The following is a 25,290-nucleotide window of genomic DNA, read 5'->3' as shown; positions in this document are numbered from 1 at the left end:
AAAACTTTATTTTGGAGCACTTGTATTTTCCTTGAGGTGATGCTTTTGGCAATGCTGTTATCAGGCACGTAGTGCTTTCTCTCATTTTCTGAATTTACAAGAAAAAAACTTGTACCTATTTGTACCTAGGCTGAAGACAGTGATTTGTCAGAGTCCTCAGGAAGTGTGGAGGAGGTGGTGATCAAGATCATTCGGGTGTTTGTGGATGCCTTACCCCATGTGCCCGAGCACCGCCGCCTGCCCATCCTGACCCAGCTCATCACTACAGTGGGGGGAGAAAAGTTCCTCTGGGTCCTCCTGGTGCTGCTCTTTGAGCAGTATGTGACCAAAACTGTGACTGCAACATCAAGCACAGACAAGGTTGGAAGATTAGTGGGGTCAACTTTTTCCTGATGCAACTGGTCTCCCCCTTTCTGTTCCTGGCCTTGCCTTTAAGAAGGTGCAAGATAAGCTCCTAGGTTATGCTGACACAAGTGGTGAGCTCTGAGCTTGTGCTACAGCAGAACCTAAGGGTGATGTTGACTGATTTCTGTTACAAATACAATATTATTTTGTCCTGTAGCCTGAACAGTAAAGCAGACCATATCATACAGCAACCCTTGACCTGAAGAGCTGATAATCTAATTATGAAGTGCTTTAATATTTTTAAAATTTGCTCAATTTTTGTCTTTTTTTTCTTTACCCATGTTTGTGAAACATGACACTGGTGTTCCTGTACAAACCAAAATGAAAAATCTATTATGCTTTTGTGTAGGCAGGCCCTCTGATGGGGTGAAAGCATAGTTTACAGAGAAAACTAAAAGAATTATTAAAGGAAAATTGGAGAGAAGATACTGTCTTTGCTGTAGCAGTTTAATCTCTTCCTACAGCCTCTGGAACTATGTTGTCTCCAAGAGCTTGCTGGCATTGCCCTTGGTGTCAGCCCTGGTACTATCCAGCTCATGGCACTTTCACAAACTCATTGAGGAGGTTTTCAGTCTTCTTATAATTGTTAGTGGTTTGGGGGTTTTTGATTCTTGAAATAATTTTTTTTCTAAACTATTTACAGGATGCTGTTTTGGAAGCAGACACTGAATTTTGGATTTCCATCTGTTGTGAATTTGATGTCCGTTCCCAGTTGCAGAGCATTATGAAAATAATCCAGTACTTGACAGAGCTGCCAGAGAACAAAGAAGGTAACCACAAAGAGAGCCAGCAAATGCATGTAAACCTTCCTTTTACAAGAGAGAAGTGGTAATGTTTTTACACTAAAAGAGGGTAGATTTAAACTAGAAAGAAGGAAGAATGTTTTTTATAAGTGGTGAAACACTGGAACAGGTGACCCAGACTGATGGTAGATGGAAGCATTCAGAGCCAGGTTGGATAGGGCTCTGATAAGTTGAAGATATAGTTGAAGATGTTCCTGTCACTGCAGGGACTTGATGATCTTTAAGGATGTTATTGACCCAAAGGATTCCAACCCAAACCATTCTGTGATTCTGTTACTGCTCTTTACAGAAGACTAAGGGACATGGAATTACTCTAATTATAATGGCTAAGATCTGTGATTACTTTTTATTTATAATCCTTTTAGTTATAGATTAATTTCATCACTTAAAATCAAACAGCAATCCTCATTTAGAAGCTACAGTGAACCATTTAGTTGAAATAAAAAGCTGTTATTCATAGCAGACAAGATCACAGGCACTAACAGTAATTTCTGGGTTTTTTAGTTTCATTTCTCTTTGCTAGAATATAGTGAAGCAATAATGAAACACTTTTCCAGTCTGTCATTTCAGAGGGCAATGGGGAGGGTGAGTGAGGGCTGGTGATTTCTTTTTAAGTTTAGGACTTGCTGCATTTGCTGTTTGAACACATTTTTTCAGCCAAGAAGGACCTGTTAATGACACTGAAAGGAGTTTTCCTAAATATGTGACACTTGGTGCATGTGGTCCTCCTTCACAGGTCTCATGTGTAGCCAGTGTGCTATAGCTTTAGCAACAAGGAAAAAGAAGATTCTTCACATAAAATTATCAGATGGAATGTCAGTGAAATTACACTACTTCTTTTGAGGCTCTTGAAATGAAAAACTTATCTCCAGTGCAATTTCAGAGTATCTTTTGTGGAACTTTGACATAGTTTTGGGTACTGCAGACTGACTGTCCTTGATAGGCATCTGACTTTAGCTTTATTTTGTTTCTGTAATTAGAAATCAAATATCTTTCTCTTGGTTGCAAGTTTGTTTTGTGAATGTTTTCAGCAGATGATCCTGGACTGAAAAAGTCAAGAGCATGCAAGACAAAGCTAGAAAATCAGGATGGGCAGCTTTTTAATGTGGAATCTCACTCAGACAAACAACTTCGGCATTTCAAGTTCTTGTCAGTCTCCTTCATGTCACAACTTTTATCCTCTCAGAGTTTTGTGAAAAAGGTAATAATGGCAGATTGCTTTTAAACAGAGCACAGTAAGTAATGGTGCCAAGCTGTAGTAGATGGGGTTTAATTTGCTTTTTAGGGTGCCTTTGTGTTCAGAGATAAAAGAACACACTGTCTGGTGTATTTTGTTGACACCCTTATTGACACAGTTTCAAAACCTCTCAGCAATATTAATTTCTTTTTCATAAAAGTTTTCTAGATGGATTCCATTTGTGTGATTGATGGATAGGTAACAAAGTGGAATTCTGGTCCCAGTGGATTCGCACTGGCTCTATGGAGTCTGAGATTTCACTCATAACTACAAGTTTGGTGTGGGATTCATGCTATTAACTCTGAAAAGACAAAATAAATGTCATCAATTTTAGGCTGCAGCTCTAGCTGGAAGTAGTTCCCAGTTTTTCAACTCAGCACACACCAGCATGAAATGTATTTGCTACTATGACTGCATTGCCTGAGATTCTCAGATTTTCTTTTAGAATAATGGCTTTGTTGGGAGCTCATAATTACAGTGTTAGGGGACATTTCATTCAGAATGAAAGAAAATTTGTGTATTTTATTAAGTTAGTCCTTAACTTAATATCCCTTAACTTAATATTAATAACTTAATGTGTCACACTTGGCATTTTAATTCTTCCTTTTTAAACCAGATAGTTGAGTATGAAGACACAGAAGACCTTCAGAAGTTGGAACAGAGGTATGTTTTATCTTCTGCTCCACTTCTCTTATTTCTAGTTTTTACTGCAGCCTGGGAATATTTTTTAAGTGTAGTCCAGTTGGACAATTTTTTTTCCCCAAGGATACTTTTAACTTTGTCGTAGCAAAAGCAGTATGTATTTTATGCAAGTTATTTGGGTTTTGTTTTGTGGGGGGGCTTATGCTGTGGAGATTTTTTTTAGTTCAGAAAGATTCCTGTCCCTAATACCCACTCTTCCTGTATTCCTGATACTACTTATTTGCAGACTTCCCATAATTACTGTGCTATATAACTTCATTCATAGGAAAAAAGAAACATTATTCACAGGTGCCCCTATGTTGGTGTAAGAAAATTACCAGTAGTCACATATCACAATTGTAATCATTGGGCTATAAGAGCTGATGATGAAAACTGAGGGGTTTTTTTTTGCAGAGGCTTAACTTTTATGTTTGGTCCAAGTAAAAAAGGGTTTAAGATTTATTTTAAAAGCTGTATTCCTAAATGCTCATTTTTAAGCATCTCTTTCCACCCAGACTGGTTTTGCTTCAGAGTTCTTAAGGAGAAATATTGTTGTACATAGATGATAATTTGGGGGTACCACACAGTTGTCTAAAACGTGCACTATTATCCTTATTGCTGTAAATGCTTGTTAATATGTAGATGTGATCTGTTAGTCTCTCCATGAGATATTTCATTTTCTTTTATTGTTGGTGTTCCGTGGAATTTTATGCTTTCCAATAATCAAGTCAACTTCTTCAGTGTCCTTGTTACTAAAAGATGCTTCCTTTCCACCTAGGCTATTAGAAGACGTTCTTCACTATATAAACACTGTGGCATCTTCAGTGGAAGGAAATGTGGACAAGCCAACAGCCAAATTCTGGAGAGTTCTGCTTAACAAGTCCTATGATATGCTGGATAAAGTAGGTTTCATTAATGCTCATGTTAGCAGGGACATATCTGCATTTGCTCATTGCCATGATTATAACATTTGTTACAACCCTGAAACCCTTGTGGGACATTTAAGAGGGTTTGCCTGTCTTATGTGGAGGCTGCTATGTCCCAGTGCTTGGAAGAGCATTTATGGTATTGTTTTGTTTGTATTTTCTTGTAGGTCAATGCCTTATTGCCAACAGAAACCTTCATCCCAGTAATCAGGGGACTAATGACAAATCAGCTCCCATCTGTCAGGCGTAAGGCAATGGACCTTTTGAACAATAAGGTGCAGCAGCGCACGAAGTGGCAGAAGAGCCAGGTGAGGCCAAGTGGTTAAACTCAGTTCCTTTAGCAGAAGGACCTGGAGAGAAATTTATCTTGGAGTTGCTCTATATAAAGACATCAAGAACCTGTCCCAAGTCTGCCAGGTGGCTCTTGAGTAGTGAGATGTAGGCTACCTGCAGGTTCTGAGGTTCTAATTTTATGACTAACGTGTGTGTTCTCTTGTCCTCTTAGATCCTGCAGCTCTTGGAGCTTGTTCCTGAGCTCATTGCTATTGTGCAGTGTAAAAGAAAAGAGGAAGAGGAGGAGCAAGCCATCAACAGGCAGACTGCTTTGTTCAGCCTCAAGCTACTCTGCAAAGGTTTTGGAACAGAAAACCCAGCGCCGTTTGTGCCTGTTCTGAAAACTGCCATTGATCTCATCTCTTCAGAGAAGGAGGAAAAGAATGTGATGGGAAGTGCTTTGCTCTGCATAGCTGAAGTCACCTGCACGTTGAAAGCCCAAGCAATACCTCAGCTTCCAAGGTACTGTTGGGTTCTTTTTACCATAACCAACTGCAGCAGGAATCAGTCATACTGAATGCATTACTGCAGGAGTACTGATGAATGCCAAATGGCACTTTGCCCATGTGGTTTGTGCAGATAAGAATAAAGATTCACAGTGCTTGAAGATGCTTCCTGGTCGTTGAATTAAGAAGCTGGTGGGGAAGTTGTAAGACTTTTATAATCAGCAGGGTTCCTTATGCAGTCTTCTACTCTGAATAGAGAGTCAATCCTCATGGCTTTAGAAAAGTTAAACCATATTTTCTAGTTCTGCTGTAGAACAAATTGCATTTAAAAATATGAGAACCTGTACAGTTGGAAACCCTGTCTGTTACATTATTTTACTCTCCCTATGCAAGAAGAATTTAACCATCTAACTTGTTGCTTTTAAGACTGTTTTCTCTTATTACAAATACAGGTTTTATATTGTAATTGAATCTTTAGTTTAAAGATGGGGGGCTTTGAGCAACCTGATCTAGTGAATTATGTCCTGGCCCTTGGCAGGGGGATTGGAATAGATGATCTTTAAAAAACCATTCTGATTTTATGGTCCTAAACCAAATATCCTTCATTAACTTTGAAAAAATTAAATACAGCAGTAGACATACTGAGTTGTCTCAGATACACTTGTGAAAATTTTCCCTGCAGGCTTAACAGATGGATTTATGTACTCTAGGATTTCTATACAGTTTTTGGATTTATGTATAGATGGATTTATATACCTCAAAATGATCAGTGGTTCAAAAGCACCTCTATTTATGCTTGGTTCACAGGTTGATGCCAGCACTGCTGAAGACTTTAAAATATAAGAAGGAGCTGGTCTCTAATGAGATTTACTTGCTGAGTGCTGTCACTGCCCTGCTGAAGGTTGCAGAAACATTACCACACTTCCTGAGTCCTTATCTTTTGGATTGCTTGCTGCAGGTGAGCTGTCTGGCTCCTACAGATATGTAAAGGGGTACAGGATCTGTCCAGTTCCTAGAAGAAGCTGTGGAGATTACTTTTTTCTCTCTGAAACTGAAGCTAGGAGTGTGTGCCAACTCTGTGCACAGTTGTAATGTATTACTCATCTACTCACCTTATGCAGATAATGAAGATACAGAATAGAAGAGGGTCCCCTACTCCTCCCTCTGATAGGGTGTAGCTTGCCTCTTTGGAAAGGGAGATGAATCCTGAAGGATCTTTCTCTAGTATCCATGGTCTCATCAGATGTGTATCCAACAGCTCTAGTAGGGGTAATGCTGACCCCCAGCCACTGACATGTGCTTTTTTCAATGTTTTTGTTCTGCAGGCAGTGAAGCTCTGTCTGCAGACATCCTAATGTGAGGTGCTCCAGGTGGTGCAAACAGCAAAATTTCTGTCTGACAGTTGCAACAGACAACTACTGAAAAATAAGCTCTTGAGTATCCCTAACTTTTGTTGGCTTTCCTGACAGGTTGTTCGCTTGGAAAAAATTGTGGTCGAGTTTGGTCCTTCCTCCCAGATCAGCTTGCGTGTAGCATCACTGAAAACTATCCTGGCTACCAGGCTGGCTCCAAGGATACTCCTGCCTGCAGTTACAAAGTGTTACAGTGAAGTGGCAACTACCCGGAAGGTAAGGATTTTAATGTTTTCCTTTGCACTGTGATTAAAGAGAAAAAAAAACAAAAAGGCAGTGTAACATTTGGTTCATCTGCCCCACTGTATCCTCTCCCAAACTTGTGCCCCCCACAAGCCTGCTGAGTGAGAAAAAAGCAAGTCTGAAAAACTGGAAAGCAACAGCTGAAAAACTGGTGCTCTAGCAGTGCTGTTTTGGTCACAAATCTGAGACACAGAACTGTATCAGATGCTACAAAGAAAATTAACTCCGTTCCAGCCAAACCTAGCAAAGTCTTCATATTACCTCTGCTTTTTGGGTATCACAATGGTTGTTCAGGAAAGTTAGATCTGGGAAAAATGGACCTGAGCAGGTTAGATGATGGATTCTTGAGAGATCATCCCATTCATAAAGGTCTTCATTTATCTGCTAGGAACACAGGTTGATTCCTGATTTTCATCTGGCCTTTGCCCTTGTCTCACACTTAACTCTGTATCTTCAGTATTGGCTAGGAGAGACCAAACACTTTTCAGGAATCCTACTAACTTAAGCCTCCCAAAAGTACAGAAAAATGTTTGTTTATTTTATTGACAGTATTTTAATGAGTAAATGTGTAAAGTGAAAAGCTCCAATTCTCATGTTACATTTCTCATTTACTGTCAATATCACAGCTGCCTTTGCAATGCTTTGCTTTTGTTTTGGCAGAATTGCCTGCGTCCCCTTATGAGCATTTTGAAGGAGCACATCACTGGTATGGAGAAGGAGCACCTGATCTCCCATCAGTCTGAGCTGACAGCATTATTCATGAAAGCCCTGGACTTCCGAACAGAACATGCTGAGGTGGCTGTTTTAGGGGGATGAACAGCAGCAGTTCAACCTCTATGTGCTAATCCCATCAATTGTTTTAAAATATATTAGTAGTTTCCATTATTGATGTCCTCTGAAATTCTGGATATCACATATTCTGTTTTACAGTTGTTCTTGGGGTAGAGAGCATTATGGTTAGGTGTTTAGTCTGAAACAGAGTGAAAATCTCTTGTGAAAGCTCAGATTTTTACATTTCAAATTTGGAATTATGTTTTCTTATTTTTCTAGGATGATTTAGAGGAAGTTGGCAAGACAGAGTCTTACATAATTGATTGTCTAATAAGTATGGTTATGAAACTTTCTGAAGCTTCTTTCAGACCCCTCTTCTTTAAGGTAAGAAGTTTAAATACAACTCATCTGCATCAGCATATTTGTTTTCCAGTGCACAGAGACAGGAAAGAGCTAATCTTTCTTTCACTTTCAGCTCTTTGATTGGTCCAAAACAGAGTCTGCCCTCAAAGACAGACTGCTGACATTCCACCGAATAGCAGACTGCATTGCAGACAAGCTCAAGGGTCTCTTCACCCTCTTTGCTGGTCATTTGGTGAAGCCATTTGCTGAGACCCTGGACCAGGTCAACATTTCTAAAACTGGTAAGTTCAGTTACTAACTGCAGAGAGGCATGGGCAGGCTAACACTAATTGATGAAAGAAGTTAATTATAATTGCTGAAAGTTGAGTCTTGCAGGATTTACTTCACAGCACATCCCTCTCATGTCTCTCCTTTGTGTTGTGAATAAGGCATCTTTCTTATTCTGATGGAACCAAAGGACATTTTTCATCTGTGGGCTCTGGGCTGCCAGGGTAAAGTTGAGACCACATGAAAATTTGCAGTGTCAGTCCCAGTGAGTTCCATGAATGAAACTGTGTGGAAAGAGAGTGACTTACTCTGTTTAGGGTTTGGGGTTTTTTTAGTTTGTTGTGTTTGGAATTTTTTGGGTTTGGTTGTTTGGGGGCAGGGATTCTCTAATTGACTGCTCTTTTATGCTACCTGGTATGTTCAGACTTCTCTGCTTTCTTGGCAAAAATAACTATTTTGTTTGTATGGGAAACTATTTGCCCACCCTGTTTGTAGTGACCTTTAAGAAATTCTCCACAAGTCTGGCCAATCAGTTTGCCTGTAGCCTGTGGCTGTTCTCTATTACCCCCAGCTGCCTGAGTGGCAGTGTCAGACCTGCTAGGGCATTAGCTATAAGCCATATAACATATTGCATCCTCTCTATTGTTCTGAGTGATGAGTACATAACTGCTATGCAGTACATCCTCTAACCCTTCTGGCTGCCCCCTCCCTTGAAGTGTTCAAGGCCAGTTTGGATGGGGCCTTGAGTAACCTGATCTAGTGGAAGGTGTCCCTACCCAGGCAAGGGATTGGAATGATCTTTAAGGTCTCTTCCAACCCTAGCTCTTCTCTGATTCTATATTCATAATGTTTTTATCTTGTGGGGAAGGTTGTGGGGGGGGATTTAATGATTTTTTTTTTTTTCCCCTTCACCTTGTTTGATATGTAGATGAAGCTTTCTTTGACTCTGAGAAGAACATAGAAAAGAGCTGTCTACTCTTGCAGTTCACTGTGGACTGTCTGCACAAGCTCTTCCTGTTTGACACCCAGAAGTTCCTCAGTAAGGAAAGAGCAGAAACCTTGATGATGCCTCTGGTAGATCAGGTACTGACAAACACCCACAAAAAAACAATTGATAGCTGATATTTTTTCCTCTCATCTTATTTTTTTTTTTAACCATCAGGCTTCAGTCCCCTCCTTTAACAAAAAAGGAGGAATTAATTTAATTGTCACAGAACTATAGCAAATATTAACTGCCTTGTCTAAGGCTCTGAATTATTAATTTTTTTAATCCTCATTCTGTAAGTCTTTATTCTGTAAGGTTGATGTATGCTGTTGAGCTCCTGCAGCACAGTGCATTTCCACTAAGGCTCTTTTGACTCCTTGAGTACCTGACTGCTGAAGCTAGAAGTACTTTTGGCTGGGTTTATCTGCACCTGGATCTATTTGACAAGCCTTTTATTTCCACAGCTGGAAAATATGCTTGGAGGAGATGAAAAGTTCCAGGAAAGAGTGACAACACACTTAATACCCTGCATAGCTCAGTTTTGTGTGGCAATGGCAGATGATTCTCTTTGGAAACCATTGAACTACCACATCCTGCTGAAAATGAGGCACACTTCCTCTAAGGTTGGGAGTTACTACAGTTTGAACTGGTTTTCTTTGTGGCAATAGAAAATGGAAGCAGTGCCCCAAAACCCAGAATTGGATTAGCCAAGCCTTTACTAAAATACTTGCCTAAATTTAAGTATTGGTATTGTACTATGTTACTCCCAAGGTGGAGAGACATGTTATGTTTACAACATGGCTTCTGCTCTTACTGTTAGCAGTCAGCATTCCATGTGTTAATGTCTTCAATACTGTGGGGCTTGGGGTTTTTAAAGATTGGTATCTCATGGAGCAAGAGCTAAACTGTTTGTGTCTGAAGAAGGGCCACTTCAGAGGGGGAACTGGAAGAATGTTTATATAATAAATTTGTATATAATTTTTGTCAAGTTTTGTCAAGACTTATTTTACAGATTTTTTTAAATATACAGGGAGAGCCCTTGGTTTTTCATTGTGCCAAGTCTGATACAGTAGAACAGAGTAACAGGAAGTTGAATGCTTTACATCAAATAACCTCCTGTAACATACCTGCTTCTTGCATCCTATTTTTCCTTTGACATTATCTTAACCCAGTGGGTGAGATTTTAAAAAAAAGTTTAATATTAGTTCCCTTCAGTAGGGAAAGCTTTTTTTAGGGAAAGCTAAATTTTACAAATTTACATGGAAAGAAGGGGAGTGGGGAGAAGAAAGAGGGAACTATACTGTTTCCTTACAAAGCTTATTGTTCTGTTTTAGGTCCGATTTGCTGCTCTGCTTGCTTTGGTAGAAGTTGCACAAAAACTGAAAGAGAACTACCTGATCCTGCTACCAGAATCTATTCCATTCTTAGCTGAGCTCATGGAAGGTAATGTTCATAATTGGCACTGGTGAAGGCAGACAACTGGCCTATGGCAAAAAAAAAAAAAAAAAGAATAAGGGCCACTTATTTCAAAGATTCAGACAGGATGATTGTTCTAATTGCTATAAATCTTATGAATTGGTATATGGTAGCTAAAAGTGTGCAGGATGCAAACTGAAATGGATAGTATCCAACACACTCCTAAAATTCAGTTACATTATGGTTGTTTCTTCAGTCTTATAACCTGTGCACAGCTCCCCAGTTGCCTGTTTTAGCTCAGTGTTACAGTAGAAATACTTTACTTAAGTCCTCAGTCAAATATGTTTGAAAAATTATTTCATACCTGGTGGCTGAAGAACAGTTCTGGCCTCCATGAGTGACAAAGTCTTCCTAGGGCAGTAATCACTATTCTAGTTAATTCCTGCTTTCTTTCTTTTTCTAGATGAATGTGAAGAAGTTGAACAGCAGTGTCAGAAGACAATTCAACAACTGGAAGTCATTTTGGGAGAACCACTCCAAAGCTACTTCTAAGTTCAACCCCTTTCTTTTCAAACATACAGGTTATGGGCAAACTGTCATTCATACTAATTTTTATCAGAGCTAAGATCCTAACTTTATAATAAAATGTTGTAAAAATCTGGCTTTATCATTTCTGGATGGGTTAGGGACTTTTCATGTGAATTTTCCTTAACTGCTCTCTTTTTAACAGTGGGGAAGCTGTGGAACAAGCTGTAAGCAAATTCTGATAGCTGGGCATAAAGAGCACAACATCTGAGACTCACTGAATTCCCCTGTGCTTGGGGTGTGCAGTTACTGTCTCTGTGGAGGGGCTGTTCTGCTTCAGTGAAAGCATGGTACTCACTGAACCAATGCACTACAATCCTGAGAATCTGCTTTTCTGTCATTTTTAGGGAGGGAAAAAGTAAACCCACTGAAGATACTGAAAATGAAGTTACAAGAAACTACAATTCATGTAGGAGCTAAAGCTGTTGTTTAGACTGTAAAAACTGCTGCACTGGTTAGCTTTGAAATCACCTGAAGATCAAGAATATATTGCTTACTCTGTTAATGAATTCACCAAAAAAATTTACCACTCATTTTGCACCAGGAGGTGCTTCTTCATTACACTGCTAATAAGAAACACTGACTCTAAAGCATAGTTCAAAATGCAACTGTTTAGAACTAACAATATAAATATAATTTTATATCCCATCAGGTGCTGGAAACTGTCCTTTTAGATCTGCCATGCAGCTCTCATCAGTGGAAAGGTTGTAGTCAGACTTGCTCTTACAGAACTTCTTGAAAAAGAAAACAACTAATGTCTACTGTGAAGCAAAAAGAATGTTCACATTGAACTCTTAGATAAAAACAAGGACACAAAAGTTTTGCAATTGCCATTACTGAGTGGGAGCTGCCTACCATCTCCTCTGTAACAAGCAGCCAGCTCAGTCTGTCCAGCAACCAAGGAGTAGGTAGAGCACAACACTGTCCTGAAGGCCACCAGCACAGACAGGCCTGGGGCTACTTGGGTTAAGTGGTCTGGGCACTGCTAACTCCTCAGTCAGGATCACTCTGCCACCTTGGAGATAGGAATAAGTTAATATGTGAAACACAAAATGTAGACCAAGAAGGGATCATCGCTACTTAGCTACAGAAATATTTTTATTTATACTTTTTATACATGAAATCTGGCAATTTACCTTAGAATCTTTTAGGGTACATCGTATCCTTTCCTTCGCATCATTCTCCTAACAGCTACTAAATAGGAGCATTCCTCAAGTATTTACATGTATCACAGTTTGATGCAGCATTTTTATATTGCTAGGTTCAGTAGTACAGGAGATTTATCTGAGCAAACGCTGGGCCAGCTTGCCAGGTTACTGTCAACTAGAGGATTAGTAGTTCAGGTACTCACCTAACTCAGGCAGAGAAGCTGAGATAGATAAATGCAGGCTCAGCACAACTTCGTGCCTGTATGTACTTGACAAGGAGACACTGTTACTAGAAAAGGTTTAATTATTTTAGTACTGATTGAAAACTACCAGCTCCTGACATCTAACACTTGAACATCTCCTGTGATTTCCACTATGCTGATCTTTTCAAATTGTTTAAAACGGTGCTTGTACTCCAGAATGTGAACACCATTAACAGCAACTTTGAACTGGTGGGCTTCACAGAAAATGATCAGCTGAAAAGCAAGAAGAGAAACAGTCATGTTGTTAGCTGATGAAAGCAACCTTGTGATCCAGCTTAGACTTGGGCAAGCCCTGTTACTGTTACAAAAAATATTTAATGGGAAGTACTTTTAAAAGTGAAACATCATCAAAATTCATGTAGTCATCACCAAGTCCAACTCAGTCTCAATTCTTGCAACTATTTTAAAAGAGAATTGCCATTAAAACCAAGTAAAATCTCTGCTCCTTATGGTCCCATGTAATTGTAAATATTCTTAAGATACTGAAATGCAGGCATGGGAGTTTTATTTAGATCTCCATTAGTAACATAACATTTAAGCACCACTGCTAATCCTTTGGACACAATCACCAGTTTGATGCTATGTTTTGGTCAATCTTACCTCAAAGTACATCCCTGGACTGAAAGGGAAGTCAGCAAGTTCCTTCTCTTCTTCTCCCCAGCTGTCATTAAGGTAGGAGTTCCTTACAAAGAGTTTATTTTTCACTCGGGGATTCAGATGTAACACAATGTCCTTTGAGTCACTTGTTTTCAGGTTTATCGCAAAGCTGGAAAATATTTTTTCAAAGTTTTACTATCCCAAGGGTTTATTGACATGCTGCAGTAGCCCGTGTTTGGTAAACCAAGCCCTTTGCCAATACTCAGAACTGTTCCAGAGCCAGGGCCATGATTCACCTGAAGAACCCAGCAGGAAGTTGACAGCACTGGAGGCAGCAAATGACCCTGCCTGATCTGCTGCACCTCTCACAGCTTCCTGTCCATGTCTCAGCAAAGAGGTTTGGAGGCAGGTGAGCCAAGTGCTGCTCTCCTGCAATGTTCTCACACAAACATAGAGTGCTATTTGCTCCACCATCTCCTCTTAACTTGGGCAATGGAGAGAGGAAGGTTTTGTTTTACCTGGTTAGACTCGAGGTTCTCAATACATTTAAGGCAGGTGGGACACTGTGCATACAAAGTGTTGCTTTGTGGGCAGTGCAGCTCTGCCCAGGCTGAGTGATTTCTCTGCTATCTCAGACATGTCCACAACACCAGGTACCCAAAGAGGTGCTCTGGAGAAGAGTGACCAGAGGGAAGAGTCACCCACATTCAAATGAATGCTTCAAACTGTGGCAAAGACCCCACTGCATTTGCAGAAGGAATATTCTTCTCCTGAAATTAGCTCCAGCTGTCAGGTTATTTCCCTTTGAGAAGCCTAGATTTACAATATTTATAGAAAATAGCAGCAATGGCCACACTTCCAAGCTGTGAAGTCCTCTTTCTCACTGAGGAAAAGGAACATCTACAAGTGTGAACTGAGTGAAAGACCTTAAGTAAAGTAACTTACAAACTCTATAAATACCTATACCTTCAAAAGCACAACCACCAAGATGAGACAACCTGCAATGTCCAAAGAAACCCAAGAGTTTCTTCACACTTATAAGCAGTACATTCAGCACTTGAAATGTGCTATTAAGCTTTTCAAGGCAAAAGGGAGTAAACAAATGCAAAGTATTAATTACCCTGTCCAATTTAAAGTCCATTCAAACCTTGTGGATGTGGTATCTCAACTTCCAGCATTAATATAAACTGAGTGCTACTCAGCTGAATGGAAGGTATGTGCTTGAGGAAGCAAGAGTGCAATGCACACACACAACATAAAACCCCTGATTCTCATCCTTTGCACTAATTGCTTCATTTTTAGTCATGTTTCTGAAGAGTCAAAACCACCCTTCAAGCAAAGGGCATGATGAAGCACAAATATTTTCTCAGCTCTACTTTGACCATGTTGTGCTGCCCTTCCCCCTGCCCCTTTAAATCATGTTGGGAAAAAGTCATCTTTTCAATCAGTTTTTCCTCATTTGGTATCAAAATGACAGCTCATTCTCCCCTACCAGCTTTCATCACTCAGTTGTAGGCACTTCTATTCTTGTACAATCCCTACAAAAGATGTCCAAGAAGTATTCAGAGAAAGGTTGTAACACACAGCATTTGAGCAAACCTGCAACTCAGATCCAATTCACTCCATTTTCCATTTACTTCTTCCAGCTCCTTACTCTGGGATCTTTTTAGAATAAAAACTGTCTCTGTATGATATGTGTGCTCATAAGCCTCTCACACTGGTAACCCTGAACAGATACACAGTCTTGTGAATGAAGCAGATTTAATAGGTTAGACACTCAGGTTCTACCTTCACTTTGCACAGTGCAGCTCCTCCTTTAAGTCCTCTCTAAAGCAGCATCCTGGTTCCTGAGGGAAGTAGTTTCATATGATCCCAGATGCAAAGTTACAAGTAAGGCCATGGAAAACACTACTTAATCTCAAGAGTGGCCCAGGTAAATAGCAAAAATATTCAGTAATGCTTACCTCTTTGGTCTTTTATTCACTTCTCCTTTAATGGCAACTGTGCATCCTGGACAAAGTGCAGTATCAAGTCTCCCAATGTAAGGAACTCCCTGGAAGTACATCAAAAGTAAAAAATGTGACTGTTTTTCAATATACAAGCCAAGATTTACTATGGCAGGAAGAGATCTGGCCTACAATTGCCAGTTTGCATTTATAGCTAAAGTTATTCCTACCATCATGTTCTGGGGTACTCAAACTATAGTGGAAAAGTTACATTAAGTTAAACATATCAATATGTTGGGTTTTTGGTTTTGACTACCACCTTAGGTTCAAAATAAACTAAAATTTAAAATTATTTACAACTACTTCTACCTCCACTAATGGTGGAAGGAGGTGAAATAGAGAAAAAAAAGAAAAAACAACATGAAAACCCCTGTGCTAATTTGCTGCTTTTTTATTCATTGTGTGAGAAGTTATTTATATCAGGGAAAAGGATTGAATGGAGAAGTATTTGGTATTTAAGTCCACTACTTGCAAATGACAATATTGCATGTTATTTGGTTTTGAAAAAAGACTGAGGAAGGCAGACTGTCAAGTGACAATGGCACTCACTGCAACTTCCCTTTCTCCACAATTTTGTTTGTATATATTCCTGGCTATCAATCTCTTTTTCAGTTTAAACATGATCCTTACTCCAGTCCAGATACAGTCCACCTGGTACAGCTTTCTGCAAAAAGATGAGCACTCACTCTGTCTCTGTTCCTTGCTAATTGGGTGCAAGTTCCAACTCTACGGTGTGATGCTTGCACACAGCCACCTGAAGTGTGCACAGGTGTGGATGTGTCCACAAGATGAAGAGGTAGCCAGACAGGTTCCAAGATATGGAACCCTTACCATAGGGACATTTGGTGTACTACAACTTCAGAATACTTTGGTTTTTGCCAGTATTTCCTCAGGCACAGAAAACTAAGCATGTTTACTTGAAAGAAAGGTTTAAATGTGATATGGTCTGTTAAAACCTCAGGCAGCTCACGTTTTATTTCTCTGTTTGTGGCTGTGGAAGCTGTGTTTATCTTCTGGGCTTCCTAAATGTTTAACAAATAGCTTCATTTCTACTAACAGCAGCAAAGAGGATTACTCTCTACAAAACCTCACTGATGCTCATCTCCCAGTGCATCCTCAATTCCCTTGTTCTATATTTTTTCATTAATAATTGAGATGGTTTTACTTTTATTTTTTTTTTTTTTTTAACTCTTCACATTTACATCAAGTCTACACGAGACACTTACAAATTGTGAACCATCTGGCACTTCCCCCTACAAGAGAAAACAAACAGCATTAACAAGCTTATCAGACACCAGGGAGATTCATTCCACCTTCTACAAACATACGTACATTTTGTGTGTTTATCTTTGTTACTCCTAGAGATGATGGCTGAGAGCCTTGCAACGACTGCAGAGAGAGAGATATTTAGATGTCATTGCTAACACCACAGAACGTTAAAATAAAACTGGTTCAGAACCATATAAAGGTCTGTACTGCTTTGGAGAACAGAGGGTTCTCTTTGGAGTTAAGCATGGAAATGTAGGGCTATGGCAAACATGGAAATCTGGGGCTATGGTAGAGGAAAAGATTGCCAAACCTCTACAAACCTAGGGAAAGTCCTTAAGATAAATTGCTGAAGCCAAATCAAGATTTCTAGAGATTTCATTTTAGTTTGAATCTTTATTTCATGGTCAGAGCACTGTTAACCCCTTAGTATCTGAGGGTACCCACTGCACTTTCTTCACTGGGGTAGGGATACCAGCAGGGCAAGTCCATGCAGGGGGGCTTGGGATTCTAAGCAGCCCCCTGCATCCCAGTCCTTTCCCCTAGGAAGGACAGATGAGCAACACAGCCACAAATAGATACAGATCCTAGCCCTGGTCAGACTGTGTCTTCAGTTTATTTATTCCCATACAATCCTCCATGTTCTTCCTCAGAAGACTGTATTAGAAGCAAAGACAGAAAGGAAACAGTTGCTCTTCTCCATTTCTTTGTTCCCCAAAGGATATAACATGAGCAACCACAGATTAAACTCTGATTTGTCATATGCTTGGGACAGAAATTAATCTACAGCAGCACCTGCTTGCCCCCAAGCTCTTCATGGAATCAGTCCTCTAAGATCAGGAATCCCACAGCTTTGAAGTAACATTATTTTGGCAACATGCCCAAGGTCGAGTGGTGGGGCCCATAAAAGTCTGTACATAGGTTTTGCAAAGGATCACTGAGTATACATACCTCTATGTTTAGGCCCTATTTTAGGCCAAAATCTCCACCTTCTATCAACACAGTTATTAGTTTGCTGAGTCAGACCTGAAATTTGGCAGCAAACGGCTCACATTTTGTCCACAATGTAGTGAGGATGGGACAGAAGAGACCCAAATATTACACAGGAGTACATAGGCTGCCTTTAGTGAGTGGCAGTGAAGAAAAAGCATTCACCTGCTGCATCTCCCTGGAACTCAACACCTTCTGTTTCTGTTTGAAAAGTCTCCCCCTTCCAGAGCAGAAGCATCTCTCCCTTTTGCACAGGGAACAACTTTCAGCTTCTCCCTGCTGATTTAATTCTCTAGGAGAGCTGGCAACTGAGAGGAAGCACAGCACTGCCCTCACTTTAAATTCACTGCAGTTTGGTCTAAGAGTGTAATAGATTAAATATTTCCAGATACTCTACCTATGACAGCACAGTTTTGTTCAAGTGCAAGTCAAGCACAAAGTCTTCAAAAAAGGACATCTCACCTCCCAGAAATAAACTTACACTTGTACTTATCACTTAATTCAACAGTTTAGTCATTTTAGCAGGAAAAACAGGTTTATATGCACAAGCAGTTCCAGCTGTGTCTGAACCTGACATCTGGAAGCCAAGCACCAAGTTACAGCTGTAGCTGAACTTGTCACTTAGAAGCACTGAACACTAAGAGTTCATTGCAGAGCTCCTGCAATACTTGAAAAGTCCAATCCTTTCCTAGCTCCAGTATCCAATCAGCTCATATACCATCTGTTCTGTTAACTTTGGAAGCTGTAAACTTTGTCACACTTTTGCCCCTAAGCTCAAGACTAAAACAGGAAGAGAGATCCTCCCACGAGACTCATGTTGAAATGCAGGGGGGGGGGTGTGAAAACTTGTTACTGACACAGTGCAGCTGCTTTTCTTTATTTCCTTTTCACCACAAATCCTATTCTGTAGCTAAGCAAGACAGAGAAAAGGGATCCAACAAGTCAGCTGTCTGTATAACTTACTTTAGAAACAAAATCTATACTTTTGATGTGCACTTTGCCATATATTCCAAGAGTATCTATTCTTTCAAGGCTAACTCTGTGGTTGTAGAGCAGCAAGTGCTTCTTGTTTACAGACACCTGGAGAGACAGGAAACAAAAATTGTATTAAACATTGTATTACACCAGCCAGTATCAAACTGTATGCATATAATTCTGGCTTACACTGGTTTGCTACAGAAGCAGGGAGTGTCCTTGAAATTTCAGAGCAACTAAGTTCAGCTCATCCATGATTCAATCTCAATTTCCATCACTATGAGGGAGATTGATTTGTCCACTAAAATTTGCATTTCACGAATTTTTTGTTTCTATCGCCTCATCATTTACCAATGTGGTATTATCAGTTTAATAAAATTTATTAGTGCAGTCTAACAGAACAAGCAAATTCACCACAGATATTTCCTCCAAGAAGACTGTACAACACTAGTCACATAACTGGTTTATCCCAAAGTTTATCTTATCCTTTGCATATAAGGGAAGGATAGAGTAGCCAGCAGCCACAGCAGGAATTTACTTGCCTACTCATCCAACTTAGAGGAAATCCAGAATTAAAGGCTTGCTTTGTTTTAGCATCTCTTTAAAGAAAAGCTTGGAAACTTTCTTGTAGTTAGACTATACCTAGATAACAGAGAAACTAAGGCTTTATTCTAAGTATTTATTGTAAGTATACTCTCACTTCTTGGCCTGATGACTGGCTGCAGATAAAGAATCAACCCAGGCTCACCTGGAATTTATCCTTTAAAACCATGATGACAATCTCAAATGACATCCCTTTTTGAAATGGCATCTCATAAGTGATCTCCTCCCAGCCCCATTTTTCCCTCTCCAGGGTGTTGCAAACAATGCAGCCAGACCGTTTGAAGCGGGGGTTGAAATGAAAAGCCACATCAGCTCGAGGTTTTATGCTGCTGCCACACTGTAAATCCACCTGGAACCTAATCACAGAAATAAGGCAAACCACATTCAGCTCAGTTTGTCCAGAAATAACCAATAAGTTTAGTGTATTTGTGGTCTCTGGTGGAGCCTCAGACCAGTCAGACACAATGAGTGTTGCTGGATAAGGAAAAAACAACAAAACAAGCCTGTATTTGTCCAACCCAGATGTGACCTACACACTTGTGAAAGCTTCTCCCATGATTTATTGTAACAAATTAAAACAGTTAAGTTTTAATTTAGTTATCATCCTTCATATCATGTAATGGTGTAATGGCACTTTTTCTGCCATCATCTTCAGTGTAACAACTAAACAGACCTTGGGCAAAGTCAGGGAACAGAACCCCCATACTGGGCAAACACACAAGTCCATACTTCCTCATCCCAGTTTAAGTTAATCCCTTCACACCACACATTGAGTTATCAATTTTGTTTGTTTCAGAGAACCTCTTCAGACACACAGACATATGCTGTGGCAGAGAAAAAAGTTACCAAAGTAGGCAAAGTGAAAAGAGAGAAGAGGGCATGAGGAGAAAGTAAAATATTAGTTCATTCTCCACTTCTCATCACAAAGCTTTCATCAGCCACTTCAGCCTGTACTCACTCTGATGCTATCTCAAGTATCCAGACCCAACCTTTGAATGCCATCATAATTAGGACCTCTGGAAATATATTCTCCATTGCATTCTTGTTCACATGGTCACACTGCAAAATGTGACACCACAGCCACTACCTGTCTGCATCATCAGGAACAGCACCATTTATCACAATCAGCTCTCCAGGAACAAGACCGCCAAGTATTGTCCCAACATATGGAATGATCTAGAAGAAAGAAGGGGGAAAAAAAGATAAAAAAAGAGTCAAATGATATTTTGTGATTGAGAAAAAAATACAGAATAGTTTAAAAATTAATATTCTAATAGTTACGTGGTGGTCTAGCACATTAAAAGAAACACAATTAACTTTTGAAAGAAACAGTAGAAAAGCACTTTTCTTGGCAGTAGAGGAAGACCAAAAGATTATATTAGGTGATAAACATGAAATAAATAGGCTGCAATCCCTTTGCTTGCTGGTAGTTGCTTGGATTGATTAATATACAAGCTGTACACAAGAGGCTCATTTTTATTCAAAGAATAAGAAGAATAATAAATAAGGAAAAAAACACCTATCTTGGTCATTTTAGTTTCAGTACACTGCCCCTGAGAGGCAGTAGCTCTGAGCAATGCAGCAGAGCAAGAAATTGCTGGTTCAGTCTCCAAAAATAATAAACATACAGACAGAGCACAGGGATGCTGGGACTGAACCATTCTAATGCATTGAAGTTATTTACCCATGGAAGAGAAGCTGTGGCAAAAGCACTTCTTTACGTTCAAAAGGATGTATTTATTTCAGAGGAAAGAAGGTTGGCCCATCAGCTCTTCAGAAGCTCAGGCACAGAATCTGCAAGGCCATAATAGAGCATTTCCTGGGTGCAACACCACAGTCTTAATGAGGTTTTGTCATCACAGATTGTGCCTGTAAATTCCACACATCTCAAAAAGTTCTACTGATTTTTCCCTGTGTATTAAGAGCAATGCTTGCCACATCATATGACCTTATAAGCATCCCAGCTCTCTTTCAGACCTCCAAAAACACCTCTAAAGCCAACTGGTCAATGTCAACTGATTTTACAAGGTCTTAAAGATCAAGTTTTTTCTAATACTTGCCAGTTTTCATAAAACAAGAGGACCAGGTTATGGTCCTGAGGAGGAAAGGACTGTGATAACACAGCTTCCACCCAGCTTGCTGAGTAGCAGACCACTGCCCCATCAGATGGGGTGTGACAACTTTTCTTGCCACATGGGTCAAGGGCATAAAGAAGAAACAGGATATTCTGGATGATTCAGAACAGTACAGGAAGGAAGGAACACGTCCCAGACTCAAAGCTGTAATTAAGCTCTTCAGTTCTGCTCCTGGAACTGTCTGAACAGTTCTGTCTCCTGGAACAACTCACTGAAACAGTGAAATCTTTATAGCCCTCCTTCCTCCATCCCTACTACCTTCACCTTGTGGTATTCAGACAGGTGACAACCACAGCAGGGCAGAGGATGAAGACAGTTCAACATTAGGTTGCTCATGGCCTTTTCTGGAGGCTGTTCAGAAGTCATCAGCACAATCTTTCCCAACTCTACCTTCACATTCCAATCCCAAATGCTCCCTTATCCCCACCTTAGGGTTTCGACCCCTAAGCCCTCGTTTACCCCTTTGAACTCTCCAGCCTGGTCTTGTCACCCATCATACTCAATCAGTCACCTTGCAGGCATCCAATTTTGCTGAGCTTTTACTCTATTACACAGATTTTTTTATCCTCAGCACCTTGTAATCTTCCACACCTTCTCTCCAACCAAAATCCCCAACTTTCCTTTTCTTTTACCCCTTTCCCTTTCCAGGTCAGTCCTTCCACCTTCTAGTTAATCTCCACACAGGTTTTATTCCTCCCCCAGCTGGGTTATGAAGAAGGTTGAAGCTCTTCCCCATCATCCCTAACTCTAACCACTTTGCAAGCAATGAACCAGTACTGGGACTGAACAGTGACATTCACTAAGGATGAGGTTGTACCAGTGCAAAGCTGCAACAGGTCAGGAAGACCTGTGCAGGTCTGCACTGCTGTATACTTCACATACATACTCTACAGACTTCCATATTTTTAAAGAGTTCTAGCCCAGAATGTTAACAATACCAGTTCCTGCAGGCTCAAAGGAACTATTTTTTTTTTTTTTTAGATACCATATAAAAACACAGCTTCCTTTAGCCACATGCCAGTGTCAGGCTGCTGTCCCTCATCATGAGAATACTACAGCTTTTCAGAGAAACTCTCCAGACTCTAAGCCAGGCAAACAACATTCTGCCTAATTCACTTTGTGCAATTGCTGAATTGTGCTAGCTGAAGTCTTCCCTGCAAAACAGAATTTATTGGAAAATATCAGTTCTTGAAAGAAAATTCCAAGTGTAATCATTCAGACTGAAGCTAACAAACTACATTTTACAAGGGCATCGCCCATGTTTACAGAGGAGTGAAAACACTGCTTATCATACTTTCACTTTCATTCCAGCACATTCTGCAATAACACCAGCCATCCACATAAGCTCTGTATGAAAAAGGATTACTCCCCAAGGCCAACAGAACTTCCTTCCTGTGCTGGATGTGCATGAAGTGTCTGCTTCCTTACAGCACAGTATCTAAGCACCATCAGCTCCTACTGTCCCCTCTGACAGAGATGTCCCCTCAAACAACTGAATGATGCAGAGAGTTGTCAGTAACAGCCCCCTCTGGGCAAAACACTGCAAGTAGTAACTATTGACACAAAACAGCCAAGTTTCTTCTCCCAGTTCCCAAGGGAGAAGCTGCTGACATGACTGGAGAGTTACCGGGTTACTGATGGTTTTCTGTGATCCATCCAAGGATATCATCTTCCCTCCTCCAGTTCAAGTTTGTCAGTTCCGTGTGATCCCTGCTGGAATGTATTTATAGGACTCACTGGCTGAGCAGCACCACAGGATGGATCCTTTCAAAAAAAACAAAGCTTTTAATTAGAAAGAAACAAAGTGACACTTCATGAAGTGAAACCCTCCAAGGTAGAACTTGAAGCCAGCACACGAAATGATGCAAACATTTTTCCCCCAAATTTGCTGGTGTTTTGAAATACAAAAATTGAAGGCTTGCTTAAAGAAACAAGATGCCAGTCTAACAAGGGACAGTGCATAATGGGTAGTACCATGTCATTAGTAGCTTCCCAAGATGCCGTACACTGAGAGAGAATTCCACCTAAAAATCATCATTGTATAGGGGAACACTTGTAACTCAGTAACATCTCCATTTGCAGCTGACCCTTGCCTGCAGACAGGGGAGAGCTACACACTACAAAAGCTTTTTTTTCCAAGACAAACAAACAAACACTTCTCTTTCCTTTAACACTTTTTGTGCTGTTTCCAGACTTCCCAAGGCAGGCAAACCCGAGGAGCTGAATTTGCTTTTTTCAGTTTTATCTTACATAAAGTTAAGAGATACCAGGCAAAGACATATCAAGGAAGGAAAGGGTGTTTCACATTTCTTCCTCCAAAACGTACAATTCCTGAATTCCACGAATAACTACAGGGCACAGCATTAGTAAGAAACGAAACAACAGCTTGTGAGCACTTCCAGCCACACTAAAATTTCTTCAGCAAATCTGCTAATAAAATGACCAAAATTCAGGGCCTAATTGAAACTGCTAGGCAATTATTTCTTGCACATTCTGGAGAAACAAGTAAAGGCAGCATGCAAACTGTGTGCTGAGAGGCAGGCAGGGAAAGGGCAAAGGTAAGGGTTCTAGGATCATTACTGTGTGACAACAGCTAGCAAGTTGTAAAAAAAAAAAAAACAACCAACCAAAAACCAAACGAAAAAACCCACAAACCACAACCAAACCAAAACCTCAAAGCCTGCGACCTGTCCCAGAGGACCCTGGGGTTAAATCTTCGGCAATGATCTAACAACAGAGTCGCAAATTGCAACATTTAGCTTATCTCCTGGGAAATGTGGGCCAGGAAGGTATTAGTTTTCCTACTTTAGACCAGTGCCTAAAATTCAATTCAACAACAGGTGCTAATGCTTTATAACTGTTTTGCCCTCTGATCTTCTCAAGGGTGTGATATCATCAGTTCACAAGAGGAAAGTGCAAAGGCAGACAAATTCCACTACTTTCACTTTTAAAAGAAAATCAAGATGGAAGCAAGCAGTAATCCTGCCTTCAGCATTGAGAAGTCCAATAGCAAACCCCCAAAAAAAGAAACCCAGATCTATAACCCAGTGCCCAGCAGTCTCCTAACTGGACTTCTTTGGGCATGCTAGATCCTGCTGGAAGAGGAATCTGGAACAGAACTGACTGCCAGTTTTGCCAGACCAGGTGAGACTTTGTTTATTGAAAAGGTCACAATAATAAAAGAATATTGCAATTCAGGTCCCACAGCTGGATACCCAAGACAATATCTGGTGGTCAACTATTGTCCTGACCTGTAACATGATAAAAAACCAAGCAAGACTGAGTGAGAACTTCAGGGCAGCTGATAGGATGAAGGTATAAATTTTCAGTTACCTTAGCTAATTTTAATACTAAAAATCACACCCCTTTCTGAATAATGAGCATGCTGATCTGTTAACCTCTCTAAATGTTTTAGACATGTACTTAGATGCACGAACATAGGAGTGGTAGATCATTTGTTGTGATTTCTCCTTTGTCACTATTTTCTATATATGATCCTGTGTGCCAAAAGGGGTGCTGGCTGATGTTAAATATAGACTAGAAATAAAGGCAAATAATCTTGACACTGTGTGTTGACTGGCTTACTGCACACCAGTGTAAGAACCCAGATTTGGAACATCCTGACTACACTTTAAGAACTGAAAAAGATATGTATGTTTTACTCTTGTCTCACATACTGCAAAGCAGCTGGAAACCCCTTCAATTAAAAAAACAAAACAAAGAAAAGCGAAACACACACACACAAAACAAACAAACAAAAAAAAACAACAAACCAAAACACACCACAACAGGAAAAGCAGAAAAGTCAGCGACCACCTCTTAAACTGTCCTACTGTGACATGCAGAAAATGTCTTTCATGAGGGTAACTCAAATCAGACTTTAACACCAAAGCTAAATTTTATACTAAGTCAAACAAGAGAATAAGTGAAATTATTTCCTGGATACCCACACGCAATTAAAACACCAGTGCTGCCCACTTCACCAGGAAAACTCAGCTCCCGCAGCCCCCTCAGCCCCCTCAGGCCCTCCGAGCAACCCTCAGCTCCACAGAGTCCCCCCTCAGCCGGGGCCACCTCAGCCCCCCCGGGCAGACACTCGCTGTGGAGACAGTTACTGCTGCTTTTACGCTCCGGTTCGCCCCTTAAAGCCACGCTCCCTCTTTACTCACCCAAGGTCGCCAGGTGGCTACCAGAGCCCGCAGACCCCGGGTCCCGGCCCGCCCGCCGACACCATCGCCCCGCCCGGCCCGGCTCCTCCTCCCGCCCCCGACGTCACCGCGCACGACGTGCCCCGCGCGCTGCCTCAGGAGCTGGGGCGGCGGCCCGAGTGGGAGTTCAGCGGATGTGATCTCCGAGATCATCCAATCCAACCTTTGACCAACACCATAATCAAGCTACTAAACCATGTCCTTAAGGACCATGTCCAAACGCCTT

At 40.5% G+C, this 25,290-nt stretch overlaps 2 protein-coding genes across 4 annotated transcripts in view; one reads left to right on the top strand and one right to left on the bottom strand.

Annotated features, from left to right (window-relative positions):
- The window catches only part of LOC139794007 (HEAT repeat-containing protein 1-like), a 36,571-nt gene extending 25,626 nt beyond the window's left edge, over positions 1-10,945 (top strand). The window contains exons 30-45 of one of the 2 annotated variants that reach the window (XM_071739036.1): positions 130-360; positions 1,049-1,175; positions 2,240-2,409; positions 3,062-3,108; positions 3,905-4,028; positions 4,220-4,360; positions 4,558-4,847; positions 5,639-5,789; positions 6,301-6,459; positions 7,147-7,281; positions 7,537-7,641; positions 7,733-7,901; positions 8,816-8,970; positions 9,337-9,495; positions 10,207-10,315; positions 10,752-10,945. In XM_071739036.1, coding sequence (XP_071595137.1) covers positions 130-360; positions 1,049-1,175; positions 2,240-2,409; positions 3,062-3,108; positions 3,905-4,028; positions 4,220-4,360; positions 4,558-4,847; positions 5,639-5,789; positions 6,301-6,459; positions 7,147-7,281; positions 7,537-7,641; positions 7,733-7,901; positions 8,816-8,970; positions 9,337-9,495; positions 10,207-10,315; positions 10,752-10,840 — 2,361 coding nt within the window. In that variant the 3' untranslated portion in view covers positions 10,841-10,945. The remainder of the gene's footprint in view (positions 1-129; positions 361-1,048; positions 1,176-2,239; positions 2,410-3,061; positions 3,109-3,904; positions 4,029-4,219; positions 4,361-4,557; positions 4,848-5,638; positions 5,790-6,300; positions 6,460-7,146; positions 7,282-7,536; positions 7,642-7,732; positions 7,902-8,815; positions 8,971-9,336; positions 9,496-10,206; positions 10,316-10,751) is intronic. The other variant, XM_071739035.1, reaches the window with a different exon arrangement.
- A 1,005-nt stretch (positions 10,946-11,950) lies between these two features.
- LOC139794011 (galectin-8-like) lies at positions 11,951-25,115 on the bottom strand. Of its 2 annotated transcripts, XM_071739042.1 has the most exons (10): positions 25,026-25,115; positions 22,484-22,620; positions 19,809-19,897; positions 18,867-19,077; positions 18,107-18,223; positions 16,220-16,276; positions 16,114-16,140; positions 14,846-14,934; positions 12,885-13,050; positions 11,951-12,497 (listed from the first exon to the last, which is right to left on the bottom strand). In XM_071739042.1, exons 2-10 carry the CDS (start codon positions 22,523-22,525, stop codon positions 12,348-12,350), a joined length of 948 nt encoding a protein of 315 aa, XP_071595143.1. In that variant the 5' UTR covers positions 22,526-22,620; positions 25,026-25,115; the 3' UTR covers positions 11,951-12,347. The 2 variants fall into 2 exon arrangements, with proteins under 2 accessions (XP_071595143.1, XP_071595144.1); XM_071739043.1 differs by lacking the exon at positions 16,220-16,276.
- Positions 25,116-25,290: the final 175 nt, after the last annotated feature.

The sequence above is a fragment of the Heliangelus exortis genome, chromosome 3 (assembly GCF_036169615.1).
Source record: "Heliangelus exortis chromosome 3, bHelExo1.hap1, whole genome shotgun sequence".
NCBI classification, from domain to species: domain Eukaryota; kingdom Metazoa; phylum Chordata; class Aves; order Apodiformes; family Trochilidae; genus Heliangelus; species Heliangelus exortis.
Note: the sequence above shows the minus strand (reverse complement) of the source record. Positions and strands in the feature narration are given on the sequence as shown.

What these genes read in the sequence shown, in the direction of transcription:
- LOC139794011 (XM_071739042.1), bottom strand. Translation starts at nt 22,525, where the DNA reads ATGATATCCTTGGATGGATCACAGAAAACCATCAGTAACCCG. An exon ending in GTATAGATTTTGTTTCTAAA is followed by an intron (nt 16,277 to 18,106) that starts GTAAGTTATACA and finishes CTCTCTCTGCAG; the next exon opens with TCGTTGCAAGGCTCTCAGCC. An exon ending in GTGAATAAAAGACCAAAGAG is followed by an intron (nt 13,051 to 14,845) that starts GTAAGCATTACT and finishes AATATTTTCCAG; the next exon opens with CTTTGCGATAAACCTGAAAA.